This window comes from Salvelinus namaycush, chromosome 19, assembly GCF_016432855.1.
Source record: "Salvelinus namaycush isolate Seneca chromosome 19, SaNama_1.0, whole genome shotgun sequence".
Taxonomy (NCBI): domain Eukaryota; kingdom Metazoa; phylum Chordata; class Actinopteri; order Salmoniformes; family Salmonidae; genus Salvelinus; species Salvelinus namaycush.
The window spans coordinates 31431125-31451320 of record NC_052325.1 but is presented as its reverse complement, the minus strand read 5'-3'; the positions used below and the strand labels follow the sequence as shown (position 1 = coordinate 31451320).

The window sequence follows — 20196 nt, the reverse complement described above, 5'->3', positions numbered from 1 at the left end:
CCATTATCTGTGTGTGTGTGTGTGTGTGTGTGTGTGTGTGTGTGTGTGTGTGTGTGTGTGTGTGTGTGTGTGTAGCAAGGGAAATGTTGAGGAATTTCAGTCTTAAAATTACTAGGATGTTGTGTTGTTTCGGAAATGTGAGTATGCAGCACCCTCAGAAATGCCCCCCAAAATGTCACCCTGCAAACAGTCAGTGATTGGAGCTAAGAAGAGCTGGTGCAGAAAGAGAAGCATTTCAGTGTGACACCCTTTTCCCTATGTATTGAAATACTTTTGCACCCAATTCCCCAAATAATGCACTACTTGACAAGAGCCCTGTGTGGCTCAGGTCAAAAGTAGTGTACTATTTGTGGTAATTTGTGGCTCTGGTCAAAGGTAATACAGTAGTGTATAAGGAATAGGGTGTAATTTGAGATTTACCCTGAGAGGTTTGCTAAAGCAGATTAATGAATGAAAATAAACATTACAGATCTGTTGTACCATCTGAGAGAATAAATTAGAAATTATTTACAATTTATAAAAATATTGCCATAATATCCCCCAAATTAGCTGTCAACTTACCCCGCTAAGTTCGTTTGTATGTTAATAGGAATTTTCTTTCTGAAAAACAACAGGCATGTGGTGTGCTACATATTTGCTGCATTTACTTGTACTATTTCAGTCAGTACAACTGCACGTTGTTATTAAAAGCAGCACCTTATTCAACAACCTCCATGCTACTTTGAGAGCTCAGCGTTTAAGAAGCAAGATACATTCGCTCAGTTTTAGTCTTGAAGAATGCTCCCTGTCTAAGCGCTACTGAAAACCTGGTCAAGCTGGATGGCAAGGTCAAGTCACAGACTGTTGACATAAAATCCCTGTTTACAAAAGAGTTGGCATGCCTCAGCCTCTCTGGAAATGTGATTAAAATGCCAGAGACATCTGTGTCAGCTATGTGAAAAATCAAAGCCATGCTTTAAAGGCGTAGAGTAAATGTATAACCAAGCATAGCATTCTGAGCACAACAAAAATTGTCCTTTTTTAAGTGGGGTGAAATATTTAACTATTTAAAATGTTGCAGATAGAAACGTAAAGTATTGAGCTGACAAATCCCTTTTGTACATGACAAAAAACGTCTGCTCTACACTGTGCATTTCTATCTGTTCCCTCCTGAATAATACTCCATTTGTACTCATTCTGTTTCCATATCTTTGTCAATCACTAGCATGTTCAACTATGTCCCTCCTCCAAGCCCGTAGTTGAACTCTGACCATCTCCTTACCTGAGATTCTGAGGAGCCTCTCCGAACAGGCTACAGATCTCTCGGATCTGCTTTAGTGCAGGAATCACCCATTTGTCATTGGTGCGCAACTCTTCTATGAAGCGATCGATCCACTGGATCTTCTGCGTGTCTCGATCCTAAAATGAACACGAACATCCGTATTCAAGGAACACACACACAGCCATAAGCCGCTTCTTCTGAACACTCCAACAGACCCCTTCAAATAAATCTTAATTGATTGGTTTTCAGTACCTCGAGCCGTGTGGGAAAGCATTTGCCTGGCTCTTGACCGGTACCTAGTATTACCTGAGAGCAACTGTAGTCCAGTATCTTGATGTGAGCACTGAGGGCCTGGTCCATGATGTCTACAGGCACGTCATCGCTGTGAGCCAGGTTCCACAACAGGTTCAGCACCTTGTGGTGAGAGGAGGAGAGGAGCCTTCAGTACTTCTATCCAAACAGAGCACAAGGAGCTGGAATAAGACATCTCTTTAACCAATGCTCGACATTCAGGGCTGCCCGCTGGCCAGGGGAGGTTTAGGAAACCCCTCGGGCCAGTCTACCATCCCAGTCAGTGGTCCGCTTGAGCCAGTGAAAAAAAGGTTAATAAGGATATATAACTGTTTAAAAAACATGAATTCCCGAAGCTGCTAGTTCGTTATGTACACTGAACAAAAATAAGTGCAACATGTAAAGTGTTGGTCCCATGTTTCATGAGCTGAAAAGAAAATCCCAGAAATGTTACATATGCACAAAATGCTTATTTCTCTCAAATGTAGTGCACAAATTTGTTAACATCCCTGTTAGTGAGCATTTCTTCTTTGCCAAGATAATCCAGCCACCTGACAGGTGTGGCATATCAAGACGCTGATTAAACAGCATGATCATTACACAGGTGCAAGTTGTGCTGGGGACAATAAAAGGCCACTCTAAAATGTGCATTTTTGTCACAATACAATGCCACAGATGTCTCAAGTTTTGAGGGAGCGTGCAATTAGCTTGCTGACTGCAGGAATGTCCACCAGAGCTGTTGCCAGATAATTGAATGTTAATTTCTCTACCATAAGCTGCCTCCAACCGTTTTAGAGAATTTGGCAGTACGCCTAACCAGCCTCACAACCGCAGACTATGTGTAACCACGCCAGCCCAGAACCTCCACATCCGGCTTCTTCACCTGCAGAATTATTTGGTGGGGGGTGGCAGGGGGGGCTGAGGAGTATTTCTGCCTGTAATAAAGCCATTTTGTGGGGGGAAAAAACACATTCTGATTTGCTGGGCCTGGCTCCCTTCCAAGGCCCACCCATGGCTACACCCCTGCCCAATCATGTGAAATCCATAGATTAGGCCCTAATGAATTGATTTCAATTGACTTATTTCCTTATTAGAACTGTAACTCACAAAAATCTTTGAAATTGTTGCATGTTGCGTTAATATTTTTGTTCAGTATAAATTGCTTAATCGCTCGCGCGCCTCACACAGCCTAGTTTGAGATAATCTGTTGGGCAGAGAGAGCACACAGCTCTCCAACAGCTGATTGTTTTGTGGAGATGCTCACCGAAGACCGACAGCGATAGGAAAGAGGTAGGAAAGATGTTGCAAGTTATGATATCTACCTGTAAAGGCTAAGGCCAGAAAGGGTATGTAAACCAGGTATGTAAACCAGGTATGTAAAAAGTCTTGGAACAAGACTCCCGGGTGGCGCAGTGGTCTAGGGCACTGCGCCACTAGAGACTCTGGATTCGCGCCCAGGCTCTGTCGCAGCCGGCCGCAACCGGGAGGTTCGTGGGGCGACGCACAATTGGCCTAGCGTCGTCCGGGCTAGGGAGGGTTTGGCCGGTAGGGATATCCTTGTCTCATCGCGCACCAGCGACTCCTGTGGCGGGCCGGACGCAGTGCGCGCTAACCAAGGGAGCCAGGTGCACAGTGTTTCCTCCGACACATTGGTGCGGCTGGCTTCCGGGTTGGAGGTGCGCTGTGTTAAGAAGCAGTGCGGCTTGGTTGGGTTGTGTTTCGGAGGACGCATGGCTTTCGACCTTCGTCTCTCCCGAGCCCGTATGGGAGTTGTAGCGATGAGACAAGATAGTAATTACTAGCAATTGGATACCACGAAAATTGGGGAGAAAAGGGGGTAAATTTTAAAATTAAAATACATATATAAAATAAATAAATAAAAGTCTTGGAACATTTGCGATGTGCAATTCAGTCATCATGGAATAGCCTACCTTGAATTCAGACATTTAGGCTATTTGGTACTTGAAAAGTCCTTGACATGCTGGTAGCCGATTTAGAAGTTAAACGGCTCCGATTCATGATTTCCTTTATGATCCGTTTTTATGAGAGATGTAGCCGCTTTCATTTGTTTCAAGCCATTTCAATTGATAGGTGCTGCGCTATTCGGTTGCTTTTGTTGGGGTAACACCATGTACGGATATATTATTACGAAGGGAACCCGTTTTTTGCTCACTTTCTCGTTTCAAGCATACAATAACTCTTCAACATCTCAAATGGCGAGACTGACTAGCTACTACATGGACAGACTTCATGAGTGTTTTTGTGTCAGGAACATCTATCGCTGCATGCAGTCTATATAGTCAGGCAATGCCCACATTCTGACCTATTTTAGAATATAAAAATACATGTCAATGTCAACGCATAATGCTGTTGGGAAGGCCTATAAAATAATTTAAATTATGTTAATGTAAACTTTTTCGAACATTTTTTTGGGGGGGGGAGTTTTATTTCTTTCGTCTATTACAATGAAATATAACATGTAGGTCCTTGAAAATTACAATGAAGTGCTTGAAAGTCCTTGCATTTGTCTGTATGAACCCTGTATAGGATACTTGCTACAACCTAATGAAAGATAAAACCACCTGCTATTGAAATTATGCTCGCATCATTCGCTTTCCTGTCAGATCTTGACCTGGTCAGTATTTTGTTCCATTCGGGCCAGTAGCTTTCATTTGGCACTGACCCCGTCTGGACTGGCAAATTGACCTGAATGTCGAGCCCTGATTACCTTGTGGGCCATCACTCCATCCTTGTCATCCTCCGCCAGACGACGGATCAGCTCCAGCAGCTTCTCACGCTGCTTCTTACTAGCGTTCGTCCAACTCGCCTGCAGGCCACAAACACCACCACGGGGGTTAGGAGAGCAGTGTGTGTGTGTGTGTGTGTGTGTGTGTGCGCGCACGGAGAGAAGTCTCTCACCTTGAAGCAGTCAAAGAGGTGGTCGAGCTGCTCAGGAGAGAAGTCCCAGGCCAGCTTGGCCAGGAGGTCGTGGACGTTCTTCACGATGGCCTCATGTTTACCAGCCTGCGGGTGGAACAAAGTGTCAACAAACATGTAAACAATCACACTGCTGGATTACCGTCTGTTTCCAGCCTCCGATAGAGACGATGCAGGAGCACATAAACATCATTTAATGGATGCTTAAGAAAGTGCGTTTTCAGCCGATCAAACCCAATGACCTGGAAATGCCCCAGCTAAGACACAAGGGATTTCCCATTCTGCTTTTAGAGCCGTTACGGGTAGGACCATGCTTTTGGTGCACTTTTTGAGGCACTGTGCTTATACCGGTATTTCCAGCATTAACCACTAGTGTTGCTGCAGGTAAGAAATCCTAGGAAATATTTTGTAATTGACACAAGCCATCTCCAAATCAACCAATCAATGTCTGGTTGTGTGTTTGTGTTTGGCGGAGGGACCAGAGAATGCGTAGCTCTGCCACTTAAGGTGTTGGCTTGACAGTTGCTGGACCCAGGTTCGAGTTCCAGTCTGGGCTACCCCCCAAATTCACTAGAATATAATTCCATGGTTGGTTTCATTGACTTTCCCCTTTAACTGCATTGAATTTACCAGTTTTTTTGCTACAACTTCTGAGTCTGTTGGAGAGGTATAGAATCACTGATCTACAAATCGTATTCCCTGACAAATAATAGGTTTTGTGAGATTAAGATTCACAGAGCTACGCCTCCCCTGACTCAGCCAATCACGCAACCAAACACACGCACAACCAGACATTGATTGGAGACAGCTTGTGTCAATTACAGCACATTTCCTAGGATTTTTTACCTGCAGCAATTCTAGTGGATAATGCTGGAAATACTTGCTAACAAGTACACAAAAAAGCGTCGCCCTAGTTATAGGTCATATCCCTTTCAACTGAACCATGCACGATGTGTGTGATAATCAATGGCTCTCTCTTCAAACACGTACACAAACACGTACACACACGTTAACAAACACACAGTACCTGTGCAGCCCAGATGTTGTCCAGGTCCTGCATGGTAAGAGCTTTCTCTTTGATGACGAAGCGAAGTATCTTCTCTAGTTTTTCTACGTACTGAGGCTGGTGCAGACTGTCCCTCAGCACGATGGACAGGATGTGGTTCTGCTGGATCCACTCCTGAGAGACAGAGGCATCTTTCAATCTCCACTCAAACACCAACAGTTCTGCCGACTATGCCACCAGAAACAACACCAAGGTATACTCTCTATATTACGCACTTTGTGACAAAATCGCTCGTTATAAAAATACATTTGATAGGTTGGTGGTTAACTCACCGCCATGCGTTCTGCAGTAAGCCACTCCTCCTCCTCAGGGTTGCCATGTCGATGTGTGTAGTAGGACACACTTGAGATTACCTTGTTTACTTCATTTAGTGCATTCATTTTGCCATTAAAAGAGGAAATTTGCAATAACCTGCAGATGAAAACAACCACCACAGATTACTATCAACAAATAGTTCACATTGGGGCAATCCCTAACTAAAGACTACAAAACCCTTATTGACATTAATACATGATTTGTGCACATCTCAGGTTAGCATTCAGCCAACAGTTTGAAAGGCAGGTGTTTTAAAACAAAAGCTTTAAGACAGTTTGGTCTGACGCGAACTCACCTAAGAATCATTTTTAACCTAAAAATCTCTAAGCTCTTCACGGTCTCCTCCTGCCCAGGCACCCTGGAGGCCAGGTTCTTCAGGGACTTGATGATCATGGACAGGGCGTCATTTTTGGCTTCGTTCTTGGCCTCCTTCTTCAGCTCCTCATCTGTCAGGTTCTCCAGAAACTGAGGAACCATCTCGATGATGGGCAGGAAGTACTTCTTCACCGTGTGCAATGTGAGGAACTCGTAACACTGCCCAAAAGGCCTGGAGGACAACACAAAACAGTCGCAACACGTCCAGTAGACCATGTCGTTCCCATAGCTCTATATAGGGTTTATACACATTTTAACAGATGGAATTCCATGACTTTTCCATTACTCTCCATGACTTTTAACCAAATTTCCATGACCAACAATTGGCGGCATCTCCACGTATGTTTAAAAAAGTATGCCTAATGTGGTATCGATACTGGGAGGATGCTCTCTGATCCCATGTACCATCTTCTGTCGTTGTGCAAGGCACTTAACCCCCCACATAGAATACCTGTTAGGCAACTGTATAAAACACATGGTCAACCCTAAGTCTGGAGGGCTACTGTTGATCAAGCCCTGCTCAAACAGTTAATCAAGATCTGATTGAGCAGTTAATTTCTAAAATGTGGTTAGTTATAAGGGGATTGCAATAAAAGTCTGCACACCCATTAGCTCTCAGGGAGGATGGTTGACCACCCTTGATGTATAACATTGCAACATTACAACCAAATACGTTTGCCTTTTGAAAAAAATTTGCTTATTCAATATATCAAAGAGCAAATGGCTATGTTAGGCTACAAATCTTGATATTCAGTTGAAGCAAGCTCACATACAGTGGGGAGAACAAGTATTTGATACACTGCCGATTTTGCAGGTTTTCCTATTTACAAAGCATGTAGAGGTCTGTAATTTTTATCATAGGTACACTTCAACTGTGAGAGACGGAATCTAAAACAAAAATCCAGAAAATCACATTGTATGATTTTTAAGTAATTAATTTGCATTTTATTGCATGACATAAGTATTTGATCACCTACCAACCAGTAAGAATTCCGGCTCTCACAGACCTGTTAGTTTTTCTTTAAGAAGCCCTCCTGTTCTCCACTCATTACCTGTATTAACTGCACCTGTTTGAATTCGTTACCTGTATAAAAGACACCTGTCCACACACTCAATCAAACAGACTCCAATCTCTCCACAATGGCCAAGACCAGTGTAAGGACATCAGGGATAAAATTGTAGACCTGCACAAGGCTGGGATGGGCTACAGGACAATAGGCAAGCAGCTTGGTGAGAAGGCAACAACTGTTGGCGCAATTATTAGAAAATGGAAGAAGTTCAAGATGACGGTCAATCACCCTCGGTCTGGGGCGCCATGCAAGATCTCACCTCGTGGGGCATCAATGATCATGAGGAAGGTGAGGGATCAGCCCAGAACTACACGGCAGGACCTGGTCAATGACCTGAAGAGAGCTGGGACCACAGTCTCAAAGAAAACCATTAGTAACACACTACGCCGTCATGGATTAAAATCCTGCAGCGCACGCAAGGTCCCCCTGCTCAAGCCAGCACATGTCCAGGCCCATCTGAAGTTTGCCAATGACCATCTGGATGATCCAGAGGAGGAATGGGTGAAGGTCATGTGGTCTGATGAGACAAAAATAGAGCTTTTTGGTCTAAACTCCACTTGCCGTGTTTGGAGGAAGAAGAAGGATGAGTACAACCCCAAGAACACCATCCCAACCGTGAAGCATGGAGGTGGAAACATCATTCTTTGGGGATGCTTTTCTGCAAAGGGGACAGGACGACTGCACCGTATTGAGGGGAGGATGGATGGGGCCATATATCGCGAGATCTTGGCCAACAACCTCCTTCCCTCAGTAAGAGCATTGAAGATGGGTCGTGGCTGGGTCTTCCAGCATGACAACGACCCGAAACACACAGCAAGGAGTGGCTCCGTAAGAAGCATCTCAAGGTCCTGGAGTGGCCTAGCCAGTCTCCAGACCTGAACCCAATAGAAAATCTTTGGAGGGAGCTGAAAGTCCGTATTGCCCAGCGACAGCCCCAAAACCTGAAGGATCTGGAGAAGGTCTGTATGGAGGAGTGGGCCAAAATCCCTGCTGCAGTGTGTGCAAACCTGGTCAAGAACTACAGGAAACGTATGATCTCTGTAATTGCAAACAAAGGTTTCTGTACCAAATATTAAGTTCTGCTTTTCTGATGTATCAAATACTTATGTCATGCAATAAAATGCAAATTAATTACTTAAAAATCCTACAATGTGATTTTCTGGATTTTTGTTTTAGACTCCGTCTCTCACAGTTGAAGTGTACCTATGATAAAAATTACAGACCTCTACATGCTTTGTAAATAGGAAAACCTGCAAAATCGGCAGTGTATCAAATACTTCTTCTCCTCACTGTACTTTCTTTATGACATTTTTCGAGTTTAGTCATATTTAGCCTATCTTAGAAGTGTTTACTTTGCAACTCAACAGATGCTAGTTAGCCTGCAATGTCCCATACATTGGATGCCCAAATCAATTGGAAGTATCTACAAAACAAGTTGAAGCCACATAATCCAAGGCTACATCAAATATTGTTTCTTAAAATTACAGCTCCCGATTCAAAAATGTATTTTGATTCACATGACTAAATTCACCGCAATTGAACCGAATCCCAACTAATATAATGGCGGAGTGAATTGTTAGTTAAATCAAAAAGAATCATTTAAATTAATCATATGAATCGTTCAAAAAAGTAAATTAACTTTGAATGGCCTTATTCTCGAGTGTTGGCGGAAAGTTTTTTGGGACATGAATACATGCTAATAATAGATAAACAGTAAACTAGAGGGTACAAAAAAATGTTTTGAATTGGCTACCTAGTTATTAGTCTGTTCTCTATCATATTTTATTGGCCTACTTGCTGCTGCAATGTCCTACTGTCTCTCCTTTAGTTACGGCCCACTCGTCTTGCACACATGCAGGTGATGCGCGCAAACAAAGACACGCTAAAGTGTCATTCCGATCCTGGCTGATATGTGGATTTTATTTGATTGACAAAATATTTAAAAAGCGTGGCTAAATAACTTACATTAACATAAATTATTAAATACATTTCAATTACTTTTCCAAACCTTTTTGGATTTGATAATTTTCCAAATATTTTCCAGGCCTGTAAAACACCATTATAAAATTCCAGGAGTTTTCCAGGATTTTCATGACCATATGAACCCAGTCTATATGTTGAAGCATGTTTATTAAAAAAACAGTTGTGGGTTTGATTGTTGTATGGGCCACATTAAAGCATCTTCTAAATTACAACATCAATCTAGTCATGAAGACAGCCATCAGAGCAACAACCTGAGCCCTTCTTTACTGATGACACAGTGGGATGGAGTTGAGTTAGCCTTCGGGAACTATTCAGACCTTGACTTTTTCCACATTTTGTTAGGTTTCAGCCTTATTCTAAAATTGATTAAATAGTTTTTCCCCCCCTCAATCTACCCACAATACCCCATAATGACAAAGAAAAAACAGATTTTTTGCAAATTTATTAAATATAAAAAACATAAATATCACATTTACATAAGTATCAAGACCCTTCACTCAGGACTTTGTTGAAGCACCTTTGGCAGCAATTACATCCTCGAGTCTTCTTGGGTATGACACTACAAGCTTGGCACACCTGTATTTGGGGAGTTCCTCCCATTCTTCTCTGCAGATCCTCTCAAGCTCTGTCAGGTTGGATGGGGAGCATCGCTGCACAGCTATTTTCAGGTCTCTCCAGAGATGTTAGATCGGGTTCAAGTCCAGGCTCTGGCTGGGCCACTCAAGGACATTCAGAGACTTGTCCCGAAGCCTCTCCTGCGTTGTCTTGGCTGTGTGCTTAGGGTCGTTGTCCTGTCGAAAGGTGAACCTTCACTTTAGGCCAAAGTGTTGAATCTTGGTTTCATCAGACCAGAGAATCTTGTTTCTCATGAGAGTCTAAGTGCCTTTTGGCAAATTCCAAACAGACTACAGAAATGGTTGTCCTTCTGGAAGGTTCTCCCATCTCAACAAGAGGAACTCCGGAGCTTTGTCATAGTGACCATCGGGTTCTTGGTCACCTGACCAAGGCCCTTCTCCCCCGATTGCTCAGTTTGGCCGGGCTGCAAGCTCTAGGAAGAGTCTTGGTGGTTCCAAACTTATTCCATTTAAGAATGATGGAGGCCACAGTGTTATTGAGGACCTTCAATGCTGCTGACATTTTTTGGTACCCTTCCCCAGATCTGTGCCTCGACACAATGTTAGCTAGCAAGTCTGACTACACAAATAGTGAGTTAATGTTACCGAGCTAGCTAAATATCCCTTCCCTGGTGGGCTAAAGCTAGCATGTCACCATGTGAAAAAGTATGACTACACAAACCGTGAGCTAACGTTAACTAACTGGTTAGCTCACTAAAGACACAGATCTGGTATCGTTCCCCAGATCTGTGCCTCTATACAATCCTGTCTCGGAGCTCTATGGACAATTCCTTTGACCTCTTGGCTTGGTTTATGCTCTGACATGCACTGTCAACTGTGGGACCTTATATAGACAGGTGTGTGCCTTTCCAAATCATGTCCAATCAATTTAATTCAACACAGGTGGACTCCAATCAACCTGTAGAAACATCTCAAGGATGATCAATGGAAACAGGATGCACCTGAGCTCAATTTCGAGTCTCATAGCAAAGTCTCTTATTTATTTTGAATACATTTCCCAAAAAATTCTAAAAACCTGTTTTCACTTTCTCATTATGGAGTACTGTGTGTAGAATGCTGAGGATTTTTTTGAAATGTAATCCATTTTTAAATAAGGCTGTAACATAACAAAATGTGGAAAAAGTCAAGGGGTCTGAATGTTTCATATAAAGTGAATTTGTGGGGGGACTAGATACATAAAGTGCTTTCATTTCTAAACTGTAAAACATATGTATGGAAATACCATTGAATAAAAGGTGACATTATGTACTGTCGCCTCGTATATGTTCTCAAATCAAAAAATACTGGAGTATAAAGCCAAATTTAACAAATGTAGCTTCACTGTCCAAATAAATACAGCGGGGAGTGTGATGTAGAAAGCACTTGGAAATGTAGTGAAACATGCTATTAAATGTAATCTATTAAAGCAGGGTTTTTCAACCTTTTCTTGCCCAGGGAAACCGGCAACCCAGGGACACCCATATATGTCAGCAACAACAACAAAAAAATAACGTCTTATTATCAGGTGAATGGTAATGGCAAGTAATCAACATTTTAAAATGAATAGATTTGGTAGACTCATAATTTTGACCTCACCACAGCTCTAACAACTAGAAAGGTATAAGAACATTGTGCAGTTTTGAAGCCAATTTCGCAGACCCCCTCGCAGTGACCAGTTTGAAAACCCCTGCATTAAAGTGTGTGTGTGTGTGTTCACAGGCCAACTCACTTGATAAGTGCGGCGATGATCTGGACGTTCAGTGCTTGGCCACCTATGAAGCGATCGTGCAGTGTTTGAAACCCATTTAACGAGCCAAATTTGTTTATTAAATCCACCAACCAGCCCTGTAAACAAAGAGCAAAAAAGAACACACTTGGTAAAGACACTCACCATCCGACCACTATTCACTCAAGTTGTTGAGCTATACAAATACATCCCTCTCATCTCACAGCTATTACACAGAAAGGCTTGGGTTGATTGAAGAGACAATCAGTGGAGAACTGGTTGGCTTCTGATTCAACCCACATGCCCATAGAGGCTGCAGCAGTGTTCATATTGGGCTGCCTGCCATCTACAGCAGACAGGCAGCTGCCGCCTTGGCTTCCCTCCGCAACAATGTTCACATTGACCCCCCCCGGCCCACGCTCCATTCATCGCACTTTTCATAGAAGAAATCACACTCTTCCTGGCATGGCCCACTCTCATTTAAACTCCACAACACTCGAGTGCATCCTTTTATTGTATTTTCATGCCTCTTCCATTTTCTATGCAGTACACGGAGGGATCCTCCTTTGTTTCTGTGTGCTGGCCCTAAGGCGGCAAGCCCAGAGCAAACAATACTGCTCTGTAGATTTGTTCCAAGAAAATAAATTGCAGGCCAACAGACGACAAAAAAGACTGTTCCCTGTTCCTATGGCAATCGCAGACATCCAGAGGATATTATATTTAGTCTCAATTCAAAAAATGTATTCAGACATTTCTCATTGTGCAGATATGAAGAGATTTAGATGGGAGAAAAAAAGACATTCACACAGTATCCCCAATATCAGTCCCAGCACATAAGTTTATTAAAAAATCCTCAGTATGTATTTTAGTTGATCCACCTGGCTACAAGTCATTTATTTTTTATTTAACCAGGTAGGCCAGTTGAGAAAAAGTTCTCAATTACAACTGCGACCTGGCCAAGATAAAGCAAAGCAGTGTGACACAAACAACACAGAGTTACACATGGAATAAACAAACGTACAGTCCATAACACAATAGAAAAATCTATATACAGTGTGTGCAAATGTAGTAAAGTGGGGTTTATTGGTGAATTTGGAAAAAGATCTTGGCAAACAGGAGTAAGTTGTAGTGGTAACACTCCCTGGAACCAGGGATGGGCATTTGAAATATTTTGACTGTTCCAGTACCCATGTGATATTTAGAGTAATTGAATGGAAAAAAATATATATATTTTTAGAACAAGGGTCGCACTGAATTTGTACTTATATACATGCAAACAGATCGCAAAAATAGCAAATTTATCATAACCATTATAGATAAATCCTAATTGATACATTTCCCCACATATAAATTCAGTCAATAAAAAAAGCAAGTGCCATTTAAGATTAATTTATTGAAACCGTAATATCAACTGGTTATATTATATTGTGGAACTCAAGCTTAAAAAAAGGCATTAACCTCAGAAGCGCCGCTTGCTTCTAGAAGCCTATGGCTGTGTAATGGCATTGCTCTGTTAATTTAGCAGACAAGACGCTCTTAACACTAGAACCGCCTGGCCTTTCATCCTGTAAGTACCCGGTAGAGAACATTGCCGGGCATCTCTTTAGCATATGCATCAGATGCATATCAAGAAGTACAATGGGAGAACAACAGGTGGTTCACCTTGGGTGAGAAATAAGAAATCTTTGGGGGGGGGGGGGGGGGGCTACCTTGAATTCGGACCCTACCTTGGGGGAGCGAGGGTCAGGGGGGCGGGCGAAGAGCTCGTCATCGGCCAGCTGCACCCCGGCAGGCACCGTCTCAGAGGGCCGTGTGCCGTTGTAGATGTGGAACTTGCAGTGGGGGTTGGTGGCCATGGCCAGCAGCTCCAGCAAGGGGAACCAGTCCTGAGAGAGCTTGGCCACACACAGCTCCACCAGCCGGTGTGTGTTGTTGATGATACACCTCTGGACAGGGAGAGAGAGCGAGAGAGAGAGCGTGAGAGAGAGCGAGAGAAAGAGCGAGAGAGAGCGTGAGAGAGCGTGAGAGAGCGAGAGAGAGCGTGAGAGAGAGCGAGAGAGAGCGTGAGAGAGAGCGAGAGAGAGCGAGAAAACAATCAGTGAGGTGATTTGCACTGAAACAGCACAATAGGTCTATTTCAATCTTAACATACAAATGTAAGCAGTAATAGTTCTCTGATACACAGAGAACATTTTGATAAAGCCTTGAAGTATAGTCTGGTGCCCAGAGCAAACCCAACCCCTACTATAGCCCCTAATCCTTCAGTCTTTGTAGACCTGGAGGAATCAGAGTGGCACAGCGGTCTAAGGCACTGCATCTCTGTGCTAGAGGCGTCACTACAGACACCCTGGTTCGAATCCAGGCTGCATCACAGCCGGCCGTGATTACGAGTCCCATAGGGTGGCGCACAATTGGCCCAGCGTCGTCCAGGTTTGGCCGGTCTTCTTAACCGACTTGCCTAGTTAAATAAAGGTTCAATAAAAAAATAAGCAAAATGTATTTAAAGATAGCTGTCAGCAACATGGTGACGGCTCCACATAGCCTGGTTGACACTAGTTACCACAGCCACAAAGTCAAAATTGGTTACACCGCAAATATTCATGAAAACAATTTAAGGTTAGGGTTCGGCATAAGGTTAGCAGCAGGGGTTGTAACCGGTTTAAGGAACAGAAAACCAGGATACATTTTTTGGGAGGGAAGGAAATGAACAAAAGTGATCTCTAGCGTTCCGGAAGATAACCATTATTTTAAAAGCACCCCCCCTGAAAAAAAACATAAAAGTGCCTATAAAGCCAGCATGATTTCTAGGTTAAGGATACTATAGTTATCATGTTTCATATTGGATTTATTAACAAACAAAAAAGTATGACGTGTTTTGAATTCTGGTGTCGCTGCACACACACGAGCTTGTTAGCTAGTTCTGGTCCAAAGCATTGAGCTAGCCTCGGTGATGAGCCAACTATCAGACGTTCAGATGTCCTCCATATTAGCCGCTTCTCCTCAGGTATCTAGCTAGTATTATGTAATTAATAGGCTTACTACTAATATCCTAAAAACAGTCGAGTGCACGTTATATCATGATGCCCAGTGCTTCAAGCCAAGCCTCCATGTCATGTCAACCCCGCAAAACTTCTGTCAGATCTCGCGCCCTACACTGTCCAAGCATGTAAACTAGCTTGCCCGGTCCATAGCAAGCAGCTCTATCCGCAGTGATTGGTGTAGTTAATTAATGAGCTAAATGTAAAAACTCTGTTGATTTCACAGGTTTAAAAAAGGAACGATATAAACAGGTACTTTTTTTCGTTCAAACCAGTTCAGAACTTTATAATGCTGGTCGGAACAGTGGAACAGAACAAAAAAAAAAGTATTTTTTTATTTCACTAGGCAAGCCAGTTAAGAACAAATTCCTATTTACAATGACAGCCTACCCTGGCCAAACCCTAACCCGGACGACGCTGGGCCAAATTGTGCGCCACCCTATGGGACTCCCAATCACAGCCGGATGTGATACAGCCTAAAATCGAGGCAGGGTCTGTAGTGACGCCCCTAGCGCTGAGATGCAGTACCTTAGACCGCTGCGATTCTGTTCAGAACAAAAACGATTGGGAAATAATTTTGGTTCCAATCCCTGGTTAGCAGGGTGGTTAGGTTTAAAATCAGATTTTAAGAAGAGAGATTATAGAAAAGGGCAGGGTTTAGCCATAATTATAACTTTGTGGCTGTAGTAACTAGTGACGACCACATAGCCTAGCTGAGAGCTTAGGGGGAGCTTCCTCCATATTTCTTAAAACTATCCAGTACTATCATATCTGGTTCCTTCAGAACACATTCCTAATCCTTTCATGTCTAAGTCAAGTCCCAAGAAGTAAGTGTCAGGCATGGGAACTGATTTGAGACTATTGGGGGGGGGGGGGGGGGGCAAAGCTGGAGATAGAGCTGGGCTGTCAGAGTGGGTGGCTCACACTCTACTGAGAGCGGCTATTCAGGATCAATGTTACAGAGTTAAACAGAACAGCCAAACCAAAGCCCCCTCCTCCAATAAAAAGAGCATTGATCACCCCTGTGATTCTCTGTTAATTTTTCCTTCTTTGCTCCAGCTCAAGGGTCCAGATAGCAAACTGTGTTGACCGACAAGACTGAGGCACAGGAACATAAGCCACCTGCTTTGCTTTCAACAGAGGACAGAAAATAAATGCATCGGATCTCAACAGGAGGGTGCTTCTGGTGATGTCACTCCCCTTAGCAAGGCCCTGTTTGAATACTTCTTCAGAAATGCATCCTTCCCTCCTTGAGTTAATCACAATTAACACAATTGGATTGGTCAAAAAACAGGATTTCCAATGGATAGGTTTCCCCAATTCAATCTTGTCAAATTAGTGATTACCCTAAGGAAGGGACTGGGAGGAGGAAGGGTTTTCAAAGTATTGGAAGAGGGTCCGTGACTTCTTAAAAAACAGTGACCACTATCCTGATTAAATGATATACAATAAAGAAGAAGACTCACATGGATCTCAAACTTCCACCCGCTGACGGCCTCGTCTGTAAGGATCTTGGTGAAGGAGATGGTCAGGCCATCTCGGAAAAACCTCTGGCACGCCTCACACTTCACATCAAGTCCTAAACAGAGAGAAAATAATTAGGTGAATGGAGATATTGTACTCCCACATCAGTGAAGGCTCCTCAGGAGGAAGGGAAGGACCATCCTCCTCAGTGAATTTCACAAAAATTTAAATAGTTTAACTATACTTAATATATTCACATCACCAAATAATTTATTAAAACACACTGTTTTGCAATGAAGATCTACAGCACTCTGTAGGGTAGCACTCTGTAGGGTAGCCGGAGGACTACTAGCTTCCGTCCTCCTCTGGGTACAATGACTTCAATACAAAACCTAGGAGGCTCATGGTTCTCACCCTCTTCCATAGACTTACACAGTAATTACGACAACTTCCGGGGGGCGTCCGCCAGCCTTTCAGAGCTCTTGCAGCATGAACTGACATGTTGTCCACCCAAGGATCAGAGAATGAATCTATTGCTGAAAGCATAAGCTACAGCTAGCTAGCACTGCAGTGCATAAAATGTGGTGAGTAGTTGACTGCAGCTAGCTAGTTTAGCCTACTCAAACACCCGGCTCAAAACAGAGAGGGATTCTATGTTAGCTAGCAAGTCAAGGTAAGCTTTTGGTTTTATTAATTTATTGCCACAGGGGCCCGCCGGTGTAACTGCTAAACTGCTTGCTGACTGTATACTGTACTGCATGATTCTAGCGGGTTTACTAACGCGTTAGTTCTAGTAGTTATGTGGTCTATGAAGTGTGCTAATATGGTGTCATGACTTTACCTCCTTGGTGAGGATCAAAGGTGCCAGATCAACTGGCAACAGCAGACAGATAGCCAGAACCCCCCTCTCTCCCACAGGAGAGCAGAGGGGGGAGTTGGGCCTGTTTTATGACTTAACAGCGGTCGTAAATTTGGAGAGAACTTTCTCTCTCTTGCCCTGCAGTATTGGGAAGGTAAAAATCCCTTTGTTACCGAGAGACTCTTGCCGCCCAGAACTTCAACATCAAACAATGGACACTGGGACCACATATTTCAACATCCAAATGTTGGGAATGATGAGAGATGGAATATGGAAAATGTATGTCTATTTTGTTGTCATTAAAATAGTTATGAAGACGCTATCACGAAAACATTGCAACTTGAAGAGCTTTTACACTGTGTATATCAGGTTTACATTATCTATGTTGTGTAGAAAATATCAAGGATAAAGGGAATGTTTTTGTGATGATAGGATTGTTTTTAGTTCCCTAACAAGATCATAGTAATTATGATGCCTTGCTTCGTAACTAGCCATGCCCCAGGGAGCGTGTCAGCATGATGTAAACGCCCCTTTCTACCCGAGGGTATAAAAGGATTAAGTTCAGAATTAATATAATCAGACTAGATGGACCAAAAGCTGCAGCTTGGTCCACATTAGTCACGACCCCGAAAACTCCAACACGAGGTTGAAGAAGACAAAGGAACATCTTAACAGCTGGTTGAGTAGCTGTATCTAAGAAGGTGAATTTAAGTAGGACCATCCAGTTATTCTCTTCAAATCATCGTTGCCTACACTGCTGATTAGCCCGTCCTCAGAAGACCACTTCCAGAACGAATTAAAGTAAACAGACAACTAAGAAGGACATTGTGACCTCTTGTGGACAATCAGAGACTTACACGCGCAAATGAAGGAGGCCATTCGAAGAACAGGCCCCCCTTCTCACCAAGCGGAACCCTGCCCACGAAGGCCTGGGCCCAATAGAGATACCCAGCGAAGACCTTCAACACGGAAATACATACATTACCTCTTAGCCAAAAGAGCGGCAGTTCGGGCAAGGTATTAGGGCTACTGTAAGGATAGTTTCCAAATGTATCCAAGTGTTGCTTCTCTTTCTCGCTTTCTCTCTCTCTTTAACTCTCCATCTTGTGTAACAAGTGTCATAGTGTTAGTCCGCTAAGGACTTGTTGTCATCGTATTAAGTTTCTAATCAATAATCTATACCGTATGTGTGTGTGTGTCTTATGTTATCATTTAGCTTATTAGTAAGTAAATAATAAAATCAATTTGTGTGGTACGGAATGATCAGAGACCCGGGTTTGTGCAGATTTACGAAGTCTGCGACATTCAGAATGAGATTGATTAGGTAATAATTAATAATAGACTGTTATTGATGTAAGAGATATTTATATATCTTTAGAGTTTAAATCGGGAGATAGTAACTCAAACACATTTTCCTGTGGTGCCCCAAATTACAAATGAATGATTATAATATGGTTTGTAAGGTTTTTTTTGCCTTATCACAGACAGCTGATGTGTTGTGCACTGAAGTCCACAAAAACTTGAGAGGAGGAGAATGTGTAGATGCGAGAAGTAATTATACAATGAGCAAAGTGAAGATGCTGTTTGTATGTGGCTGCTATGAAAGTGAACTGTTTTGAGTGTGATCAGGAGTGTATTCATTCCGCTAATTCTGTTGGAAAACTTTTCTTAAATGGAAGCAAACAGAACAAAAACAGGGATAAACATACCTGAATTTGTCCAATAGAATCTCTCGTTTGCAACTGTTCGACTAATGATTACACCCTAGATCTGCTAGATGCAGAAAAGAGTGTGCAAGACGGTACTGAATGTGTCACTGTCACCTTGATTACTCTCATTTTTCTCTCGACCTGTGCGCCTACGTTGGAAACTTTCATTCATAGGCTAGGTTGTAGCAACCTCATGATGGGTTTGGGCTTGGCGGTATAGGTATTGGACTATATACACTGCTCAAAAAAATAAAGGGAACACTTAAACAACACAATGTAACTCCAAGTCAATGGCCTGCTGGAGGTCATTTTGCAGGGCTCTGGCAGTGCTCCTCCTTGCACAAAGGCGGAGGTAGCGGTCCTGCTGCTGGGTTGTTGCCCTCCTACGGCCTCCTCCACATCTCCTGATGTACTGGCCTGTCTCCTGGTAGCGCCTCCATGCTCTGGACACTACGTTGACAGACACAGCAAACCTTCTTGCCACAGCTCGCATTGATGTGCCATCCTGGATGAGCTGCACTACCTGAGCCACTTGTGTGGGTTGTAGACTCCGTCTCATACTACCACTAGAGTGAAAGCACCGCCAGCATTCAAAAGTGACCAAAACATCAGCCAGGAAGCATAGGAACTGAGAAGTGGTCTGTGGTCACCACCTGCAGAACCACTCCTTTATTGGGGGTGTCTTGCTAATTACCTATAATTTCCACCTTTTGTCTATTCCATTTGCACAACAGCATGTGAAATTTATTGTCAATCAGTGTTGCTTCCTAAGTGGACAGTTTGATTTCACAGAAGTGTGATTGACTTGGAGTTACATTGTGTTGTTTAAGTGTTCCCTTTATTTTTTTGAGCAGTGTACAACGGCTATATACGCACGGACCAGTTTAAGTTTTAACTTTACCTTTTATAACAGTAATTCAATGTTTGGTTTGTTAAATGTGATACTCAACTCCGGCTTGTATAATGTTAGTTTTAATAGTTTACTCCATTTACTACTTGAGTCATCTCTCTCCCTCTCCTCCTGCTGCTAACCACACAAAGCCCTGCCCAATCACTCAAGGAGAGAGCATTTGTTCGACCACGGAGTCACGAGCCCTTTCTTGCCATTCACTCTGCATGGTCAGATGGATGCAACAATATTGCTGACATGCTGATTACACAAGTATCCTATAATTACACTATTAGTTTGTGCACATTACTGTCTGCCAATGACTGTTTGCTAGTTTTTATTTTCTTAGCTAGGTGTTGCTAAAATTAGTTGTTAACGCTAAATCGCTAGTTAGTACATTTAGCAAGCTAGCTAGCCAGCTAACAGTCAAAGCAAACATGGCTAGTTGGCTAATACTGCCTGGTACCAGTGCTGGTGTAGGCCTAGATAAGCATGTTTGTGCAATGGTATCTTATCAGAGAGGAATAGGTGAAGCATGAATATGTTGGCTAGCTAGCTACATGAAGTAAGAAAACATGTAATGTAACGTCTAATTAGGG

The 20196-nt window shown here is 42.9% G+C and overlaps 1 protein-coding gene across 6 annotated transcripts in view; it reads right to left on the bottom strand.

Moving 5' to 3' along the window:
* LOC120064328 (probable ubiquitin carboxyl-terminal hydrolase FAF-X) overlaps positions 1 to 20196 on the bottom strand; it is an 88744-nt gene that overhangs the window by 49364 nt on the left and 19184 nt on the right. For 4 of the 6 annotated variants that reach the window (XM_039014828.1, XM_039014827.1, XM_039014824.1 and 1 more), the window contains exons 5-15: positions 16143 to 16255; positions 13366 to 13584; positions 11642 to 11757; positions 6166 to 6417; positions 5828 to 5966; positions 5517 to 5669; positions 4472 to 4576; positions 4281 to 4379; positions 1568 to 1675; positions 1262 to 1398; positions 562 to 600 (exon numbers count right to left, since the gene is read on the bottom strand). In XM_039014828.1, coding sequence (XP_038870756.1) covers positions 562 to 600; positions 1262 to 1398; positions 1568 to 1675; positions 4281 to 4379; positions 4472 to 4576; positions 5517 to 5669; positions 5828 to 5966; positions 6166 to 6417; positions 11642 to 11757; positions 13366 to 13584; positions 16143 to 16255 — 1480 coding nt within the window. The remainder of the gene's footprint in view (positions 1 to 561; positions 601 to 1261; positions 1399 to 1567; positions 1676 to 4280; positions 4380 to 4471; positions 4577 to 5516; positions 5670 to 5827; positions 5967 to 6165; positions 6418 to 11641; positions 11758 to 13365; positions 13585 to 16142; positions 16256 to 20196) is intronic. The other 2 variants (XM_039014829.1, XM_039014826.1) reach the window with 1 other exon arrangement.